Source organism: Leptomonas pyrrhocoris (genome assembly GCF_001293395.1).
Source record: "Leptomonas pyrrhocoris isolate H10 chromosome Unknown, whole genome shotgun sequence".
NCBI lineage: Eukaryota > Euglenozoa > Kinetoplastea > Trypanosomatida > Trypanosomatidae > Leptomonas > Leptomonas pyrrhocoris.
This window is the reverse complement of record NW_015438357.1, coordinates 237,488-249,967: the sequence shown is the minus strand read 5'-3', so window position 1 is coordinate 249,967 and position 12,480 is coordinate 237,488. Positions and strand designations below refer to the sequence as shown.

General features: G+C 48.8%; 2 protein-coding genes across 7 annotated transcripts; both read left to right on the top strand.

Annotated features, from left to right (window-relative positions):
* Window positions 1-378: 378 nt before the first annotated feature.
* On the top strand, window positions 379-2,519 carry ABB37_00070 (hypothetical protein; the record flags this gene model as incomplete). The annotated part of the gene is made up of 1 exon (XM_015796116.1): window positions 379-2,519. Exon 1 carries the CDS (start codon window positions 897-899, stop codon window positions 2,517-2,519), a length of 1,623 nt encoding a protein of 540 aa, XP_015664124.1. The 5' UTR covers window positions 379-896.
* Window positions 2,520-6,178: 3,659 nt separating this feature from the next.
* Window positions 6,179-11,288, top strand: ABB37_00069 (hypothetical protein; the record flags this gene model as incomplete). 6 transcript variants are annotated; one of them, XM_015796115.1, is made up of 1 exon in its annotated part: window positions 6,179-11,288. In XM_015796115.1, the coding sequence occupies exon 1, from the start codon at window positions 9,801-9,803 to the stop codon at window positions 11,286-11,288; it is 1,488 nt and encodes a 495-aa protein (XP_015664123.1). In that variant the 5' UTR covers window positions 6,179-9,800. The 6 variants fall into 6 exon arrangements, with proteins under 6 accessions (XP_015664123.1, XP_015664122.1, XP_015664121.1 ...); XM_015796114.1 differs by having other exon boundaries at window positions 6,897-11,288; XM_015796113.1 differs by having other exon boundaries at window positions 6,907-11,288.
* Window positions 11,289-12,480: the final 1,192 nt, after the last annotated feature.

Genomic DNA, 12,480 nt, shown 5'->3' with positions numbered 1-12,480 from the left:
ATGCACACATGCGAAATGAACAAGTTGTTGTGAAACGAATCGTATTATAATTATTTCAGTGCTTGCCAAACTTGTCTGAAAAACAGAAGCCCATTGAAGCCCCGACGTATCAGCCCTCTTTTTTTTTTTCGAAAATGATGAGGCTCATTTAAAGGCGCTCAAGAGGCTTTTTCTTGTACCTTTTTTGCGTATGAGCCATTGAATTAACTCCGCAAAGGCAGCATGCCTGTTCATCAATAAAGGGTTGTGTTCTCTCTCTCTCCGCATTTCCCGACTCTTTACAATCCACATTTTCTTCAACGGCACTCTTCTTTTCTCTCCCCTTCGTTCTTTTTGTTTGTTTCTTGCAATCCTCTCTCTTACATCGAAACCTATTCAGTATTTAAAAACACTCTAGCCTATCAAGCAAACATCGCCTTCTACTTCTCTCAAATCCACTATCTTTTTTTCTCTTTCTCTCTCGCCCTGTTTGTGTTTTTCACTGTTCCTTTTTGCTCCTTAATTCGCTTTCTGTTCGAGGAACGATCACATTCAGCGAACTTATTTATTTATTTCGTTTTCTCGTTTTCCAGTATTTACAAACCTTAAAAAAACTCTCACTAGTCGAAAATAACAAAACGAAGACTCCGTCATCTTTGTGTCTCCCCCTGCAGTTAGTTATCTTCTACTATCATCTCTTTTTTCTTCGTTTTTTCCAACCTTCCCCCCCCTCTCTCTCTATATATCGATTTTGCGTAGAGGTATAGCCACTGCAGAGCCCAATCTCCTCTCTCTCTTTCTCCCACAAACAAACACATTTTGTTGGCCTTCTGGCTTTTTACCTGTGCTTGCTTTTGGATCAGCAAAGTTCCTCTCAGTTGTCTTCGTACATTTCCTTCTTCTCTTCCTCTCGCGCGATGCCTCGCTCCATGACAGGAAAGGGACGTCACGTCTCCTACAACGCCGAAGGTGAGCTGTGCATGACGGTGGTGGACCCAGTCACTCGCAAGCTGCTGATCCCCAAGCAGTACATCTTCGACACCCGTGCGCAACAGCGCGGCACCCTACCGTCCCTGTGCCAACTGTTCCTCTCCGGCCGGTGCCGCCAAGGACAGGGCTGCTACCAGGTGCACGCTGACTGGCAGGCCGTTCAGCGGCTGCGTGCACAGGTCGACAGCCTCCCTTGCTGTTGCCCGGGCCACGGCGACAAGGACCACCTCGGCGTGATGGAAAACGCCCCTCTGCGCGACGTCATCGGCACCGCGGCGGGGCACCATCATCACAACGCACATCTGAACTGCTACGGCACCACCGCTGTCAACGCGGCGGACGAGTCGGACGTGTGCGCTCGCGACGTCGTCGTCTTCGTGCCCGGCTGCTCCACCTACGAGGGAAGCTACGTGCCACTGGAGCGACTGAGTTACACGATTGGTCTGCGCCGCCTGCTGGAGGAGCAACAGGTGCTCGCGGCGCCGCTCAACGCCCACGTCAGTCTGCTGAACCCCGAGACTGGGTTTCCAGAGGATAAGATCGTGGCCGACGCGTCCGGCTCCACGGTGTGCCGCCTGCACGCGATGGACCGCTGCCGCTACGCCGAGGAGTGCAAGTTTCTGCACCTCTGCAAGGAACTGACGACCGTCGACCCGCAGCTCACGGCGTCGCCATCGCCGATCGCCGGCGAGTGCGCTCCGAATTGCTCGTTCGACGCGAGCATCACGAGCGCCGGCATGAGTGCGACGACGGTTATCGGCGCCTCTGCGACTTCGATCGAGCGCCGCGGCAAGAACGCACACAGCGCCGCGGCCGCCGCACAGCGCCAGTCCGTCTTCACCTCTATCAGCATGCAGCAACATCAGCAGCAGTCCTCGCCTGTCCTCGCCGGTGGCGGCAACAGCTTCGCCGGCCGCCCGCTGCTGGTGCCGCAGCGGGAGGAGGTCAGCGCGGGTGCCGGTGCGGCCGGCATGCAGAGCCACGCCATCCCCTTCCTGCCCAAGAGCCCCTCGTGCTACCACGCCGCGACAAACGCGACGGCGACGCCGCCGAGTGCAGCGGTGCTGCCGACGGACGCCTTGATGGGGCCGAACGTGGCGGTGATCGCCGGCATGGGCAGCTTCCCCGGTGCTAACAACAGCCACAACTCACCAACGATGATGGCCAACATGTACACACCGAGCAACGGCCGCGTCCGCGTTACGTTCAGCCTGCCGACGGTGAACTCGTTCCCGCACGTGCCTCACGCTGTGCACTTCGACTCGCCAAACAGTTCCGATAAGAGGTCAACGCCGACCGATGAGACGCTGGCTGTCATGGGCGGCGGCTGCGCCGGGGTGGGTGGCGCGAACTCGCCGGGCAACTGCGGCCTGCCGCGGTCCCTGCCGCAGGGCTGCAGTGCCTCGCCGAATCCCTCTTGCTGGCACCACAACCCCTACGGCCCTTTCTTGGCGAAGTGCGATGTGCCAACCGCCAGCAGCTACGGCAGTCAGATGTGCATGAATAGTCATCATAGCTCTGGCGGCCTTCTTAATGCCATGACGCGCTAGAGAGGACTGATCCAGTACTAGTGTTTCCCCGCTAAGTCTTCCTCTCGCGCTTGGCGGAGTTTGTTTATGGCGGTTCGGATGCAACGCGAAGTCGTAGTATATATATATATATATATATGTTTTCTTGTGCTTCCTCTTTTCCCTCTTCCGCAAGTGACAGAGGTTCAATTGTTTGGTACTTTGTGATTCTTGTCGTTGCTGCTCTCTTTCTTTATTGTATTATTTATTTACTTGTTCCTGTGTTGTGTCCGATTCTTCATTAATACGTCTCGACAGGAGAAAAAGGTATCATACAGCACCGTAAATGGAATGATAGTAATAAGTAAATCTAAAAAGAATAGGGCACTCGGCAGAATCTTTGAATTTAAATTTAGGAAGAGTTGAAAACTTTTTTTTCTTTCTACGCCAGATCATACGGTGGCGCCTTCTCTTGTGTTTTTGTTTCTTGCCGTCTCATTATTTAATTATTTTGTTCTCTCCCTCTCCTTTTTTTTTGTTGAAACCCGAAAAGGCAACTAACATTCCCACTCACGTTAAATGCAAAACACTTCCGTTTTCTTTTTTTCTTTCCAGAGAAGAAAAAATTGATGGAGATGTGAGTAGAAAAGGAAAAAGAAAGGATCGCCGTACTGGAGAAAACAAACGACGGAAGGTCTTCTGCTTTTTGCTGTTTCGCACCCCCAATCCACATATACAAACACAAATGCGCAATGGAGAATCGATGGGGATCAAGTGGCAATACCGCGGCATTTTTTTTTTCTTCTCTTTCTCGAAGTGCCTTCTCGGATTCCTCTACGTTGTGTCTTTCGGCATTGTTTTATGTTAAAGTCCGCAAAGAAACTAACGTTCAGTGTATTATGTCCTCATTTTTCTCCCTCTGCGTGTTTACATGGCTAGATGCATGTACTCTAAAAAGAAAGAAAATCTCAGTTCCTTATTTTTTTTCCTTATTTCACTTTGTGCGATTTCTATTGTTTTTTTTGTTTATTTATCTATTTCTACTTCAGTGTTTTCCTGTTTCCTATTTTTCTTTCCCTTCTAACCTACAGCATTGACGAGTTATAGCACGCTTTTAACTCTCAAACAGCTACTTCTTTTTTGCGTGTGCTTCGGCTTCTGTTTTTTTTTCTTGTTGGCTCCATTTTTCGGTCACCCAACTCAACATGAGATCCGACACGAAGGTATTTCATTGCCTTTTAGTGGTTTTTTTTTTCCTGCCCCTCCAGAGGTACGAAAAAGTATACTGCTGTCTTGTTCTTCTGTTCTCTGTTCTCATTGCTAGGATTCCTAAGAGATTTCTCCTTTCATTTTGCTTTTATTTCATCTTTTTTTTTCTGCTTTTCTCTCTTTACGTGGTGTTTACTGCTCCTTCGCAGGTTGTTAGATGTTGTGCAGCGTGCATAGTACGCATAAGCACACATCAACACGAACGAAATGCGAGACCCATTTGTGTGTGGTCTCTTTCCTCCTTTTTTTTTTCCTTTCTACATTCTCTTCTGTATTGAATTCGATGACGTACTTTTTTCTTTTTTCAGGTTTTTTTTTTTCCACTCTCAGTGAACAAAACCGCCATTAATGATAAACTTCACCGAACAAAACGTCATATCAAATATTGTTAGTTTTCTTTTTGCCGGTCTCGGCTTCTCTGTTTTCGCCTTCTGAGGCGGAAATGTGCGCCTCAAGTACGGCTATGCGTGTGTGTGCACGTTTGATTTTTGCTTTAATTCGATCTCGTAAGTCCTACTCCTCGAACGGGGATAGAGCAGGGAAAATTCCAATGCAAAGGAAATGGGGTCTTGGTATTCCCCTACAAGTGCTCGTCGAGAGTTCTTTTCTTTTCTTGGTTGATTGCGTCGTGTACGGAGAAGAAGGGAAAAGTCGGGACATCTCAATGGCGAACGGGGAACAAGTGAAACGAACAGAAAGAACGGGAGCGTAGTGCTGCTAAGAATGGTAATACACAGAATCCTTTACCGGTGTACGGTGCACAGATCCGGCATCGAAGCAAGAAGTGCATCGACACACTGATGAAGTGTTTTCATGTCACAAGGCGTACGAATGGACGACAGTAGCTTCCTCCCTCTCTCTCTCTCTCTCCAAGCTTTAGCATTGCGTGAAAGGGTGTTGTTTGTACCTTGTCTTGCTGCGCCTCATGTTCCTGTTCCTGTTCTTTTCTTTTCTTCTTTCGTATACGTAATTGCACAGCGACTAACTTACCAACCCACGAATCAAATGGACTAAAAACACTAATTGGTTTCGTTCTTGTCTGCGCTCGTTTGTATATATGTGTGTACGTGTTGACCAGCTTGCAAAGTTTGTGATGGAAAGCACGAACCTGCATGATGGCGTGTGCGTATGCATTTTTATTGAGCTGATTCAAAAATAGTAATGAAATAATAACAGCTCTTCAATTCTAGTTTTTTTTTTCTCTCATTGCACCCGCCAGATGCAAAAAATGAAGACGAAAACGTACCCTTTTTTCTTATTTGTGACGCGCTTTGACAGACGAGCTTCTCGCCTTTTTTTTTTCTTTCTTGTCTTTTTTTTTGTTTTCTTTCGTTGCATGCCTCCGTCAACCGGAGGTTGCACTGCGACTACTCGTGTGTCGGCTCGCTCACACCGGACGTTCATGATAGAAATTCAGTGGGGTTTTTTTTTCTATTGTACCAATCGCGGGGCAAATTGATTTCCCCGTTTTCGTGCGTTTTTGCATTTCTTCTTTCGGTTAGATCCGGTTACATTTAATGGTGTGGTTTCTTTCTTTCTTTCTTGCGTGTTCTCTCGCGGTTTGCTTTGGGTGAATGTAGGATCAATTTTTCAGAGATGCAAACATGTGCCTGCGTGTGAGCATGCGGGGTGCATAAGCGTTGTCTCTGCTTTTTTTTTTTCCCTCTGTCTTCTTAGCACCTCAAGGCCTACGCCTGGTTTTTTTCTTTTCTTTTTGGTTGGCCTTTTTATAGTAGAACCTCACGATTGCGTACGGCTCAAACACAATGGGTGTTTTCCCCGTGCTCTGTGCTACTGTGCTACTGTTCTCTGTTTTCGTTTTCTTGTTCTACGAAACGAGAAACGAAAACCGGTAGTATGCGTAGCGCATAAAACCAAGCAGGCGCACTCAACTAGCATCATTATTATTTAACATTCAAGTATGATTTGTTACTTAGTGTTTTTCTGTCCTGCTTGTTGAGACCACACGGATTTTGATTTTCCAAGTTTTGTGCTTTCAATGAATGGGCGCCAACTGGGACGCAAATTGTATTGCTCGGGTGTCATTTCCTATGAACGCGCGTGCGTTTGTTGTGTGGATCTGGAGGGGCCACTATTTTAAAGGGGGAAAAGGAGGTTGTGCGAGACCGCAAAGGTGAAGACAGGTGAGCAGAGGGAATGGGGAGCCCCCGACGTGCATACCTATGCAAAAGGACGATGCTTTCTCGCTTCCACACGACATGGGGGAAAACTTTTAGTTCAACGTGACTCAGCATCCTGTCTCCCTATATATTGCTGACTGCTGATGAGTTGATGGACAATGCTGGCTGTGCCGACCATGTGAAAGCTGATCTTCAACACAGCTTCTGCTTCTTGCGAACTATAGTGTCCTATTTTGTTCCACATCCCCCCTTTTCTCGGTTCCTCATATATCTCTTCTATTATATATATAAGCTACATCTTTTTTTCTCTTCGTTTGCACCTAATGTCCAAGCTGCGGTGCGTAGTGAACCAATGAAACTCGTCGAAAAGCAGCGAGGGAGAGGGAGGAAGAAGAATGAATAGCATAAAGACCAGCCCAACAAACTAGCTCTTTCATTTTCATTTTTTTTTCCTGGACTTCTTTTTGATCTTTGATCTCCTCTCTTTTTTTTTCTTTTTTAATGTTCTGTTGACATGTCTAATTGCGCCTTCGTTCTCTGCGTGACTTTTACGACGCGAAGGATCTTTTTTGTTTTCCTGTGTGTCTCGTATACTATTTTCTAGGGCAAGCCAGCGCGGCGGTTGCAAACCCGCGGCCTTTTCTTTCTCTCAGTATTATTATTATTCGGCACGTCGCAGAACAAGCAGCCTAGGCTGAACATTTTGATTTCAAAAGGAAACAGCAACCACTCTTTCCACGGTGTGCTTTTCCCTTTTTTTTTCAGCCAGCTGTCTTAGTTCCTAGTATCTTCAACACACGTTTTCTTCCTCTCGGTTCTCCTTTCCCCCTCCTTGCTTATTTTGTGAGCCTGCGAGGGGAATGGAAGGGACGGAAAAAATGAGTTGAATGTGATTGGCAGCGGAGAGATTGGCGGATCTCGGTCATTTAGGGTAATGCTCTAAACTATCTTCTCCTCTTCTACTTCCTCCTGAATCCTGGTTCTTCCGTATTCTGGTTTGCCTGGCACAGTTGTTTTCAGCATCGAGAGAAACTCCGGTTTTTCGCTGAAATCCACCCGCCCACCCCCGGTCCCTCCCACGACAGGGACCCATGGGATCCTTAAAAAGATCCATGAGTTTTGTTTTCCTTGCACTTCGTAATGCGATACTCTCTGAGAAAAAGTCCGACGACAAACACGACAGATAAAGAAGAACGGAATTGGGGCAGATACTAGATAGTGAAGAAACAATGAGTAGCCTTGATGGGGATATTGATGCCAGATACTCGCTAGTTATGTATTTCCCTAAATGCCGTGCAATCACTTCGACTCTTGGCTTCCTATCCTTCTTATTCTTGCCGTGTGTCACATCGTTGTTTGTTCTTGATTGATGCCGGTTATTTTGAATTTCATTGGAAAAGTGAATTTCGTCTTTGAACTTAAAAATAAAAACTGTGACGGGTGCGGTAAGGTGAGAGGGTGCGAGCCGGCCACAGGCCGCTCTTTTTCCTTTCATCTTCGGTCTCCCTCCTCACCGGTTTTCTCCTTTTTTTCTTTCCTTGGACAAAGGAAGAACTGAATAAGGCGGTGGGCTATGATTGCCGCTTCTTTCTTTTGAGACTTTGATTTCAAGTCATATATATTTTTTTTTACATGTCGTTTTTCTACTTTTGTCTGCCTTCTTTTCTCCTTTGTTATTTTTTTTTTTTACGTTTCGCTCATATAACTCTCTTTCAGATTTACTTGCTTAAAATAACCCCAAACCTGTTGTTTCCTCTCTCTTTTATACATTCGTTTTTGTTTGTTGTTTCCTCCTCTTTCTCTTGCTGTTTCAACGCCGCTAGCATCTTTTTTTTCCTGACGGGACAACGACTGCCAGAGCGGCTTTTGATTTTCTTCTCTAATTAACAAATGCTCTTCTTTTCTCTCTTTTCCTTTCTTTTTGCTTTGTGCGCCAGTGTATGTTCTCAAGATCCAAGTGGCGTAAAGCATTGATCCTTTTTTCCCCCGACTCCTCCCCTCTCAACGTGATCCTTCTTGGGCTTGCGTCTCTTCGATTGTTCTTCCCATCTCATCGCGAAGTTTTGTTTGTTTGTTTCGTTTTCCTGCTACGCATTTATCTCCCGTATTTGAATGAGGGGGCTGACTGCTGGCTGCACTGGGCAAAGGAGGCTGTCAAAAGCAGCAACACCAACAACGCAAAGAGGTGGATGGGAAAGCACGGAAAGCGCTCTTTGAAGTTTGTAAAGGGACACAGGAGCAGGCGCCGCATCGCTGTCATTTGCATCTAGTAAGAAAATTTCATGTTGTATAGGTCCATATAAATATAAGGGTGTAACATAAATACTTGTTGAAGGCAGCAGAGGTTGTTGGGATGCTCGAGTCAAACAACAGCAAAGAGAAGCCTACGCTTCCTTCCTCCCTCTTTTTTTACTTTCTCGCTGTGTTTCCTTGAGCGTCCTGCCCACCACTTGCGTGGCATTCAATGCGATCATGCAAAGAGTCAGGTATGAAGGAAGCTTGCGGTGTTCACCGCCCACGTCGCATCTTAGACACACACGCTTTGAAGAGAGTTTCACGAATAATAAACACGGGCACCAAAAAATACATTCTGTATTGTGGGACAAAAAGAGAAAGAGACGCCAAAACGATACGGAGGGAGAGGCGCACCTCATTGAAGCGGTTCATGTACTTCGTGAGTGCCTGGCGACGCCGGCTAACCCACACGCGACAGAACGCAAGCTGTGTCTTGTTGTTCCCGCTTAACAGGTGACTTTCTCTTTTTATCATTCTATTATTATTGTTACTATTACCCCCGATCGTAGCACTATGTGTTGTGCCGTCTTTTCCGTTTTCATTGACTTAAAAAATACATATATCTTCAGCCTCTCTCACGCTGAAAATAGTTCTGTTTTTACAGCTTTTCACTCATTTTGCGTTTCGTGACTTGACAGCGACTATCCTGTCTTTTCGAGGCTGTTGTAGGCAAGAGGTTGAAAGAGGTCGCGCTCTTTTTCTAGGTTTTCTCCTTTGCCCTGCGTTGATCAAGTCTTCTCTCTCTCTTTTGTTTTGTGTTTTCGCTATTTCCGCACATTTCTTCTTTCGGGAAGAAAGTACCCCCTTTATCTTATTTTGAGTAGCTCGTTGTTTCTTTCTTTCTTGTTTCTTTCTTTTTTTTTTCCAAATGAATAGTACAACGAATTGATCAAGAAACTCTGTGTAAGCAGAGCCTTGAAGCGCATTCAATAATAATAGTGCAAAAAGAGAAAATGAACTGGAGAGAGAGAATCGCTGTTTTCTCACGCACACGTTGGTACAACGAAGCCCAAACTTTTCCCTCCATGACGAAAGAGAAGGGCTTCTGTGTGTTGATTGTATGCTCAGCTTTCACCTTTCCGGTGTTTTTTGATTCTCGACTCGTGGTGAGCAAGCACCTTGTGAGCAGAGCAGACATTGTTGAAATCACTGTTATGCGACATGTGGGGATAATTGGCGCGATCGTGCTGTCAGGGATGGTGTTGTTCCGACCGGCACTTAAAAAGAGAAAAAGTCGGAATGAGTTCGCCTGTGTCATTTGACGTGGTTTTCTCTAGTGCGTGTGTTTCCTCTCCTTTCCACTGCTCGTATTTGTGCTTTTCTCCTCCGCTGACGTTCATCTTCTCGCGATTGACAAGTTCTTTGTTTCTTTTTCTTTTTTTTTTTGCAAGAATTTTTCTTCTTCCGCCTGTCTCTCAATCCAGATCTCATCTTTTCTGCTTTGCTCGGTTCACAACAGCAATCGCTAACAGGAAAGACAAAAGCAGCAACGGAGAGTGCAACGTGCAATTATACATCATTTGCAGTCCAACAACAGCAAGAACGATTCAATCGCTGCTGCGCACCAAACACAACATAAAAAACAGACAAACAAAAGCACAACACGTATCCGCGCACGATGTCTGACGTTCACGACACCCCCGCCGTGGAGGATCAGGATGAGCGTATGATCGCCGCCCGCGCTAAGGCCGACGCCGCCCGCGCAGCGGTAGAGCGCCGCCGTTCTCTGAGCAGCGGACCCAACGAACGCAGCCGCTCTGCCGGCAGCCACCACTCCAACCCGGCCGATGCGGTGGAGCGCAGCCGCAGCGCAAACGGTGGCTCTCGCCGTGCGAGTAGCGAAGGCACAGGCGAGGTGATCATCAAACACCGCCCCAGCAGCGGTGGCGTCACACCCAACCGCTCCCACACGCCTGTCAGCGCGGGGGCTGGTGCGGCGAGACGCAGCGACGCGTCGGCCGCCGAGGCAGCCGCGGAAGCCCAACGCGCCGCCGCTCACGCCGATGATGCTGCTGCTGCTGCTGCTGCGGCGGCGGCGACCGAAGAGAAGGATGCCAGGGACGACGCAGTGGCCAATGACGCTTCCGACGCTCACGTTGATGCTGCCCGCGCTGACGCCCACGATGAAGTTGCCGCCGACGATGACGCCGCCGAAGCGTCGGACGCGACCGAGTCGGAGGGTGTTGCAGACTACGCGGCTGCCGTCGAGGAGCTGCGCCGCGAGCAGGAGGCCCTGGCGCATGACGACTCCAACTTAGAGCAGCGCCTGCAGCTGTACAGCGAGGTAGTCGGTCTGCGGAAGGAGCTGACGGTAGTGCAAGAGGACGAGGAGCGCCTGCGCCAGCAGCTGGCCAACACCGAAGCGGTGATCGCCGCCAGCGACCCCGAGGTGGCGAAGGAGGTGGCCATCCTCGAAGACGAGGCCCAGCAGTCCACCCTGCAGAAGATCTGGGCCGAGGAGTCGGAGTACCACAACCCGGACAACATGGACTGGGCAGAGATCGACGTCAACAACCTGCGCGAGCGCGTCGAGGCGGCGCGGGCGAAGTTTGCCGCCGCTAGCGAGAAGGCCGACGCCCTCTACGCCCAGCAGGAGGAGGCCATCAACGAAACGACCGACGCCCGCGAGAAGGAGAAGACCGCGATCGCCGAGAACCACGAGCGCGAGATGGACAACCTTGCCGACGCCCGCGCCAACGCCCGCCAGCTAGCATCGGAGCAGCACTACCACCGCCATCGCGGTACGGCGAAGCGCGCGCAGCCGCTGGTGTCGAAGGAGAAGGAGTGCCAGACCCGTGAGCGCCGCGTCGACGAGGTGGAGTTCAAGACCACCGCGCAAGTGGCGAAGATGAAGGACGAGTTGGCGGAGCTGATGGAGGAGGTCAAAGTCCTGAAGCACAACCTCGATGACTCTCGCGAGACGACCGAGACGAAGCTCCGCGAGCACGAGGCGGCCCTGAAGGTCATCGAGGACGAGGGCGCCGACGCGCGCGAGATGAAGGAGAAGCTGTCCAAGGAAGAGGAGGAGCTGAAGGAGCTGAAGGCTGACCTCCAGGGTGTGATGCACTACGTGCGCGCCAAGAACCGCGAGGAGGAGGGCTGGTAGGAAGAGAGAAGAGAAAGAAGGTAACGCCTTGAAAGGATGACCAAAGCAGCGGCAGCGACCCATCTGCACACCTCTTGTAAAGGATGATTGTCTTTGCGACGTAGCAGTGGGCTGCTCACGTGACGGTATACACGGATCCCTCAAAAAAGGAAAGAGATTTACTTTACAGGCACCCCAGCTGCACACTAGAGCGCCGAGGCGGCCAACGGTGCTGGTTTGTTCCTTTTCCTTTTTCTTGACCCCCAAGTATCCCTATTCTGCCGCCTCACCTTGATCAGCATCGTCAGTCGCGCGCGTTCCCTCATTCTTCTCTAGGCGTAATTCTTTTTCTTTCCTCTTCGTGTTTCTTCTTTCCTCTCTCTCGTGTTTCACGTCTGTCCTGTATATCACGATAACTTTTTTTGTTTCTTTTTCCTTTCTATTGTACCGGTTCTATCATTTTCTTTTCTTTTCTTCTTTTTCTGTTTGTTTGTGTCGTGTGTCGTGTGCGTTCATTTTGTTGTTGTTGCCGATTGATTTGACAGAAGAAACAAACAAACAAAAAACGCACTGAGGGAGGCACCGGGGATTTGTTCCACGTGTCACCTGCGCACGTTTTGGTGTTTGTGTTATCCATCACCTCTCTCCGTTTATCGCGTGTGTTTCATTTCCTTTTTGTTTTTCGTGTTCGCTGTTCATCACTCGCGCTTCCATGGAGTGCGGAAGAGAGGGCAGCGGCGAAGTGAGAGGAGGAGGAGGAGGTGGATGGGTGGAAAGAAGATAATCTGGAAGTACTGGAAGTTGCGTCGAGTTGAAACTATGTGTCGTTTTCTTGTACCTTCGTCTGTGTGTTTTCAAAAGCTGCACCGAATCCAAAGAAAAAAAGATGTAGCGTGCGTTTGTGGCCGAGCGAGTAAAGGAGAGACATTGTTGCTTTGGTAAAGCGGGGCAACGCCGCTTCTTCACTCTCCGTTCTCTTTTTGCTTCTGTGGCAAATCCACCGAACGCTGGTATTCAAAGAAAAAGGGAGTTGGGGGTGAGGGCTGGAGCAGCGCGAGGTGGGAAAGGGTTGCCACAACCCGCCCGCGAGGACACCCATATGATTCAAGTGTGACGTCCTCCCTCTCTCCCTTTGCTGACGAATGAGATCAAATGGTGATGAGCGTGCCTTTTTATACAATATATATATATATATATATATATATATATATAT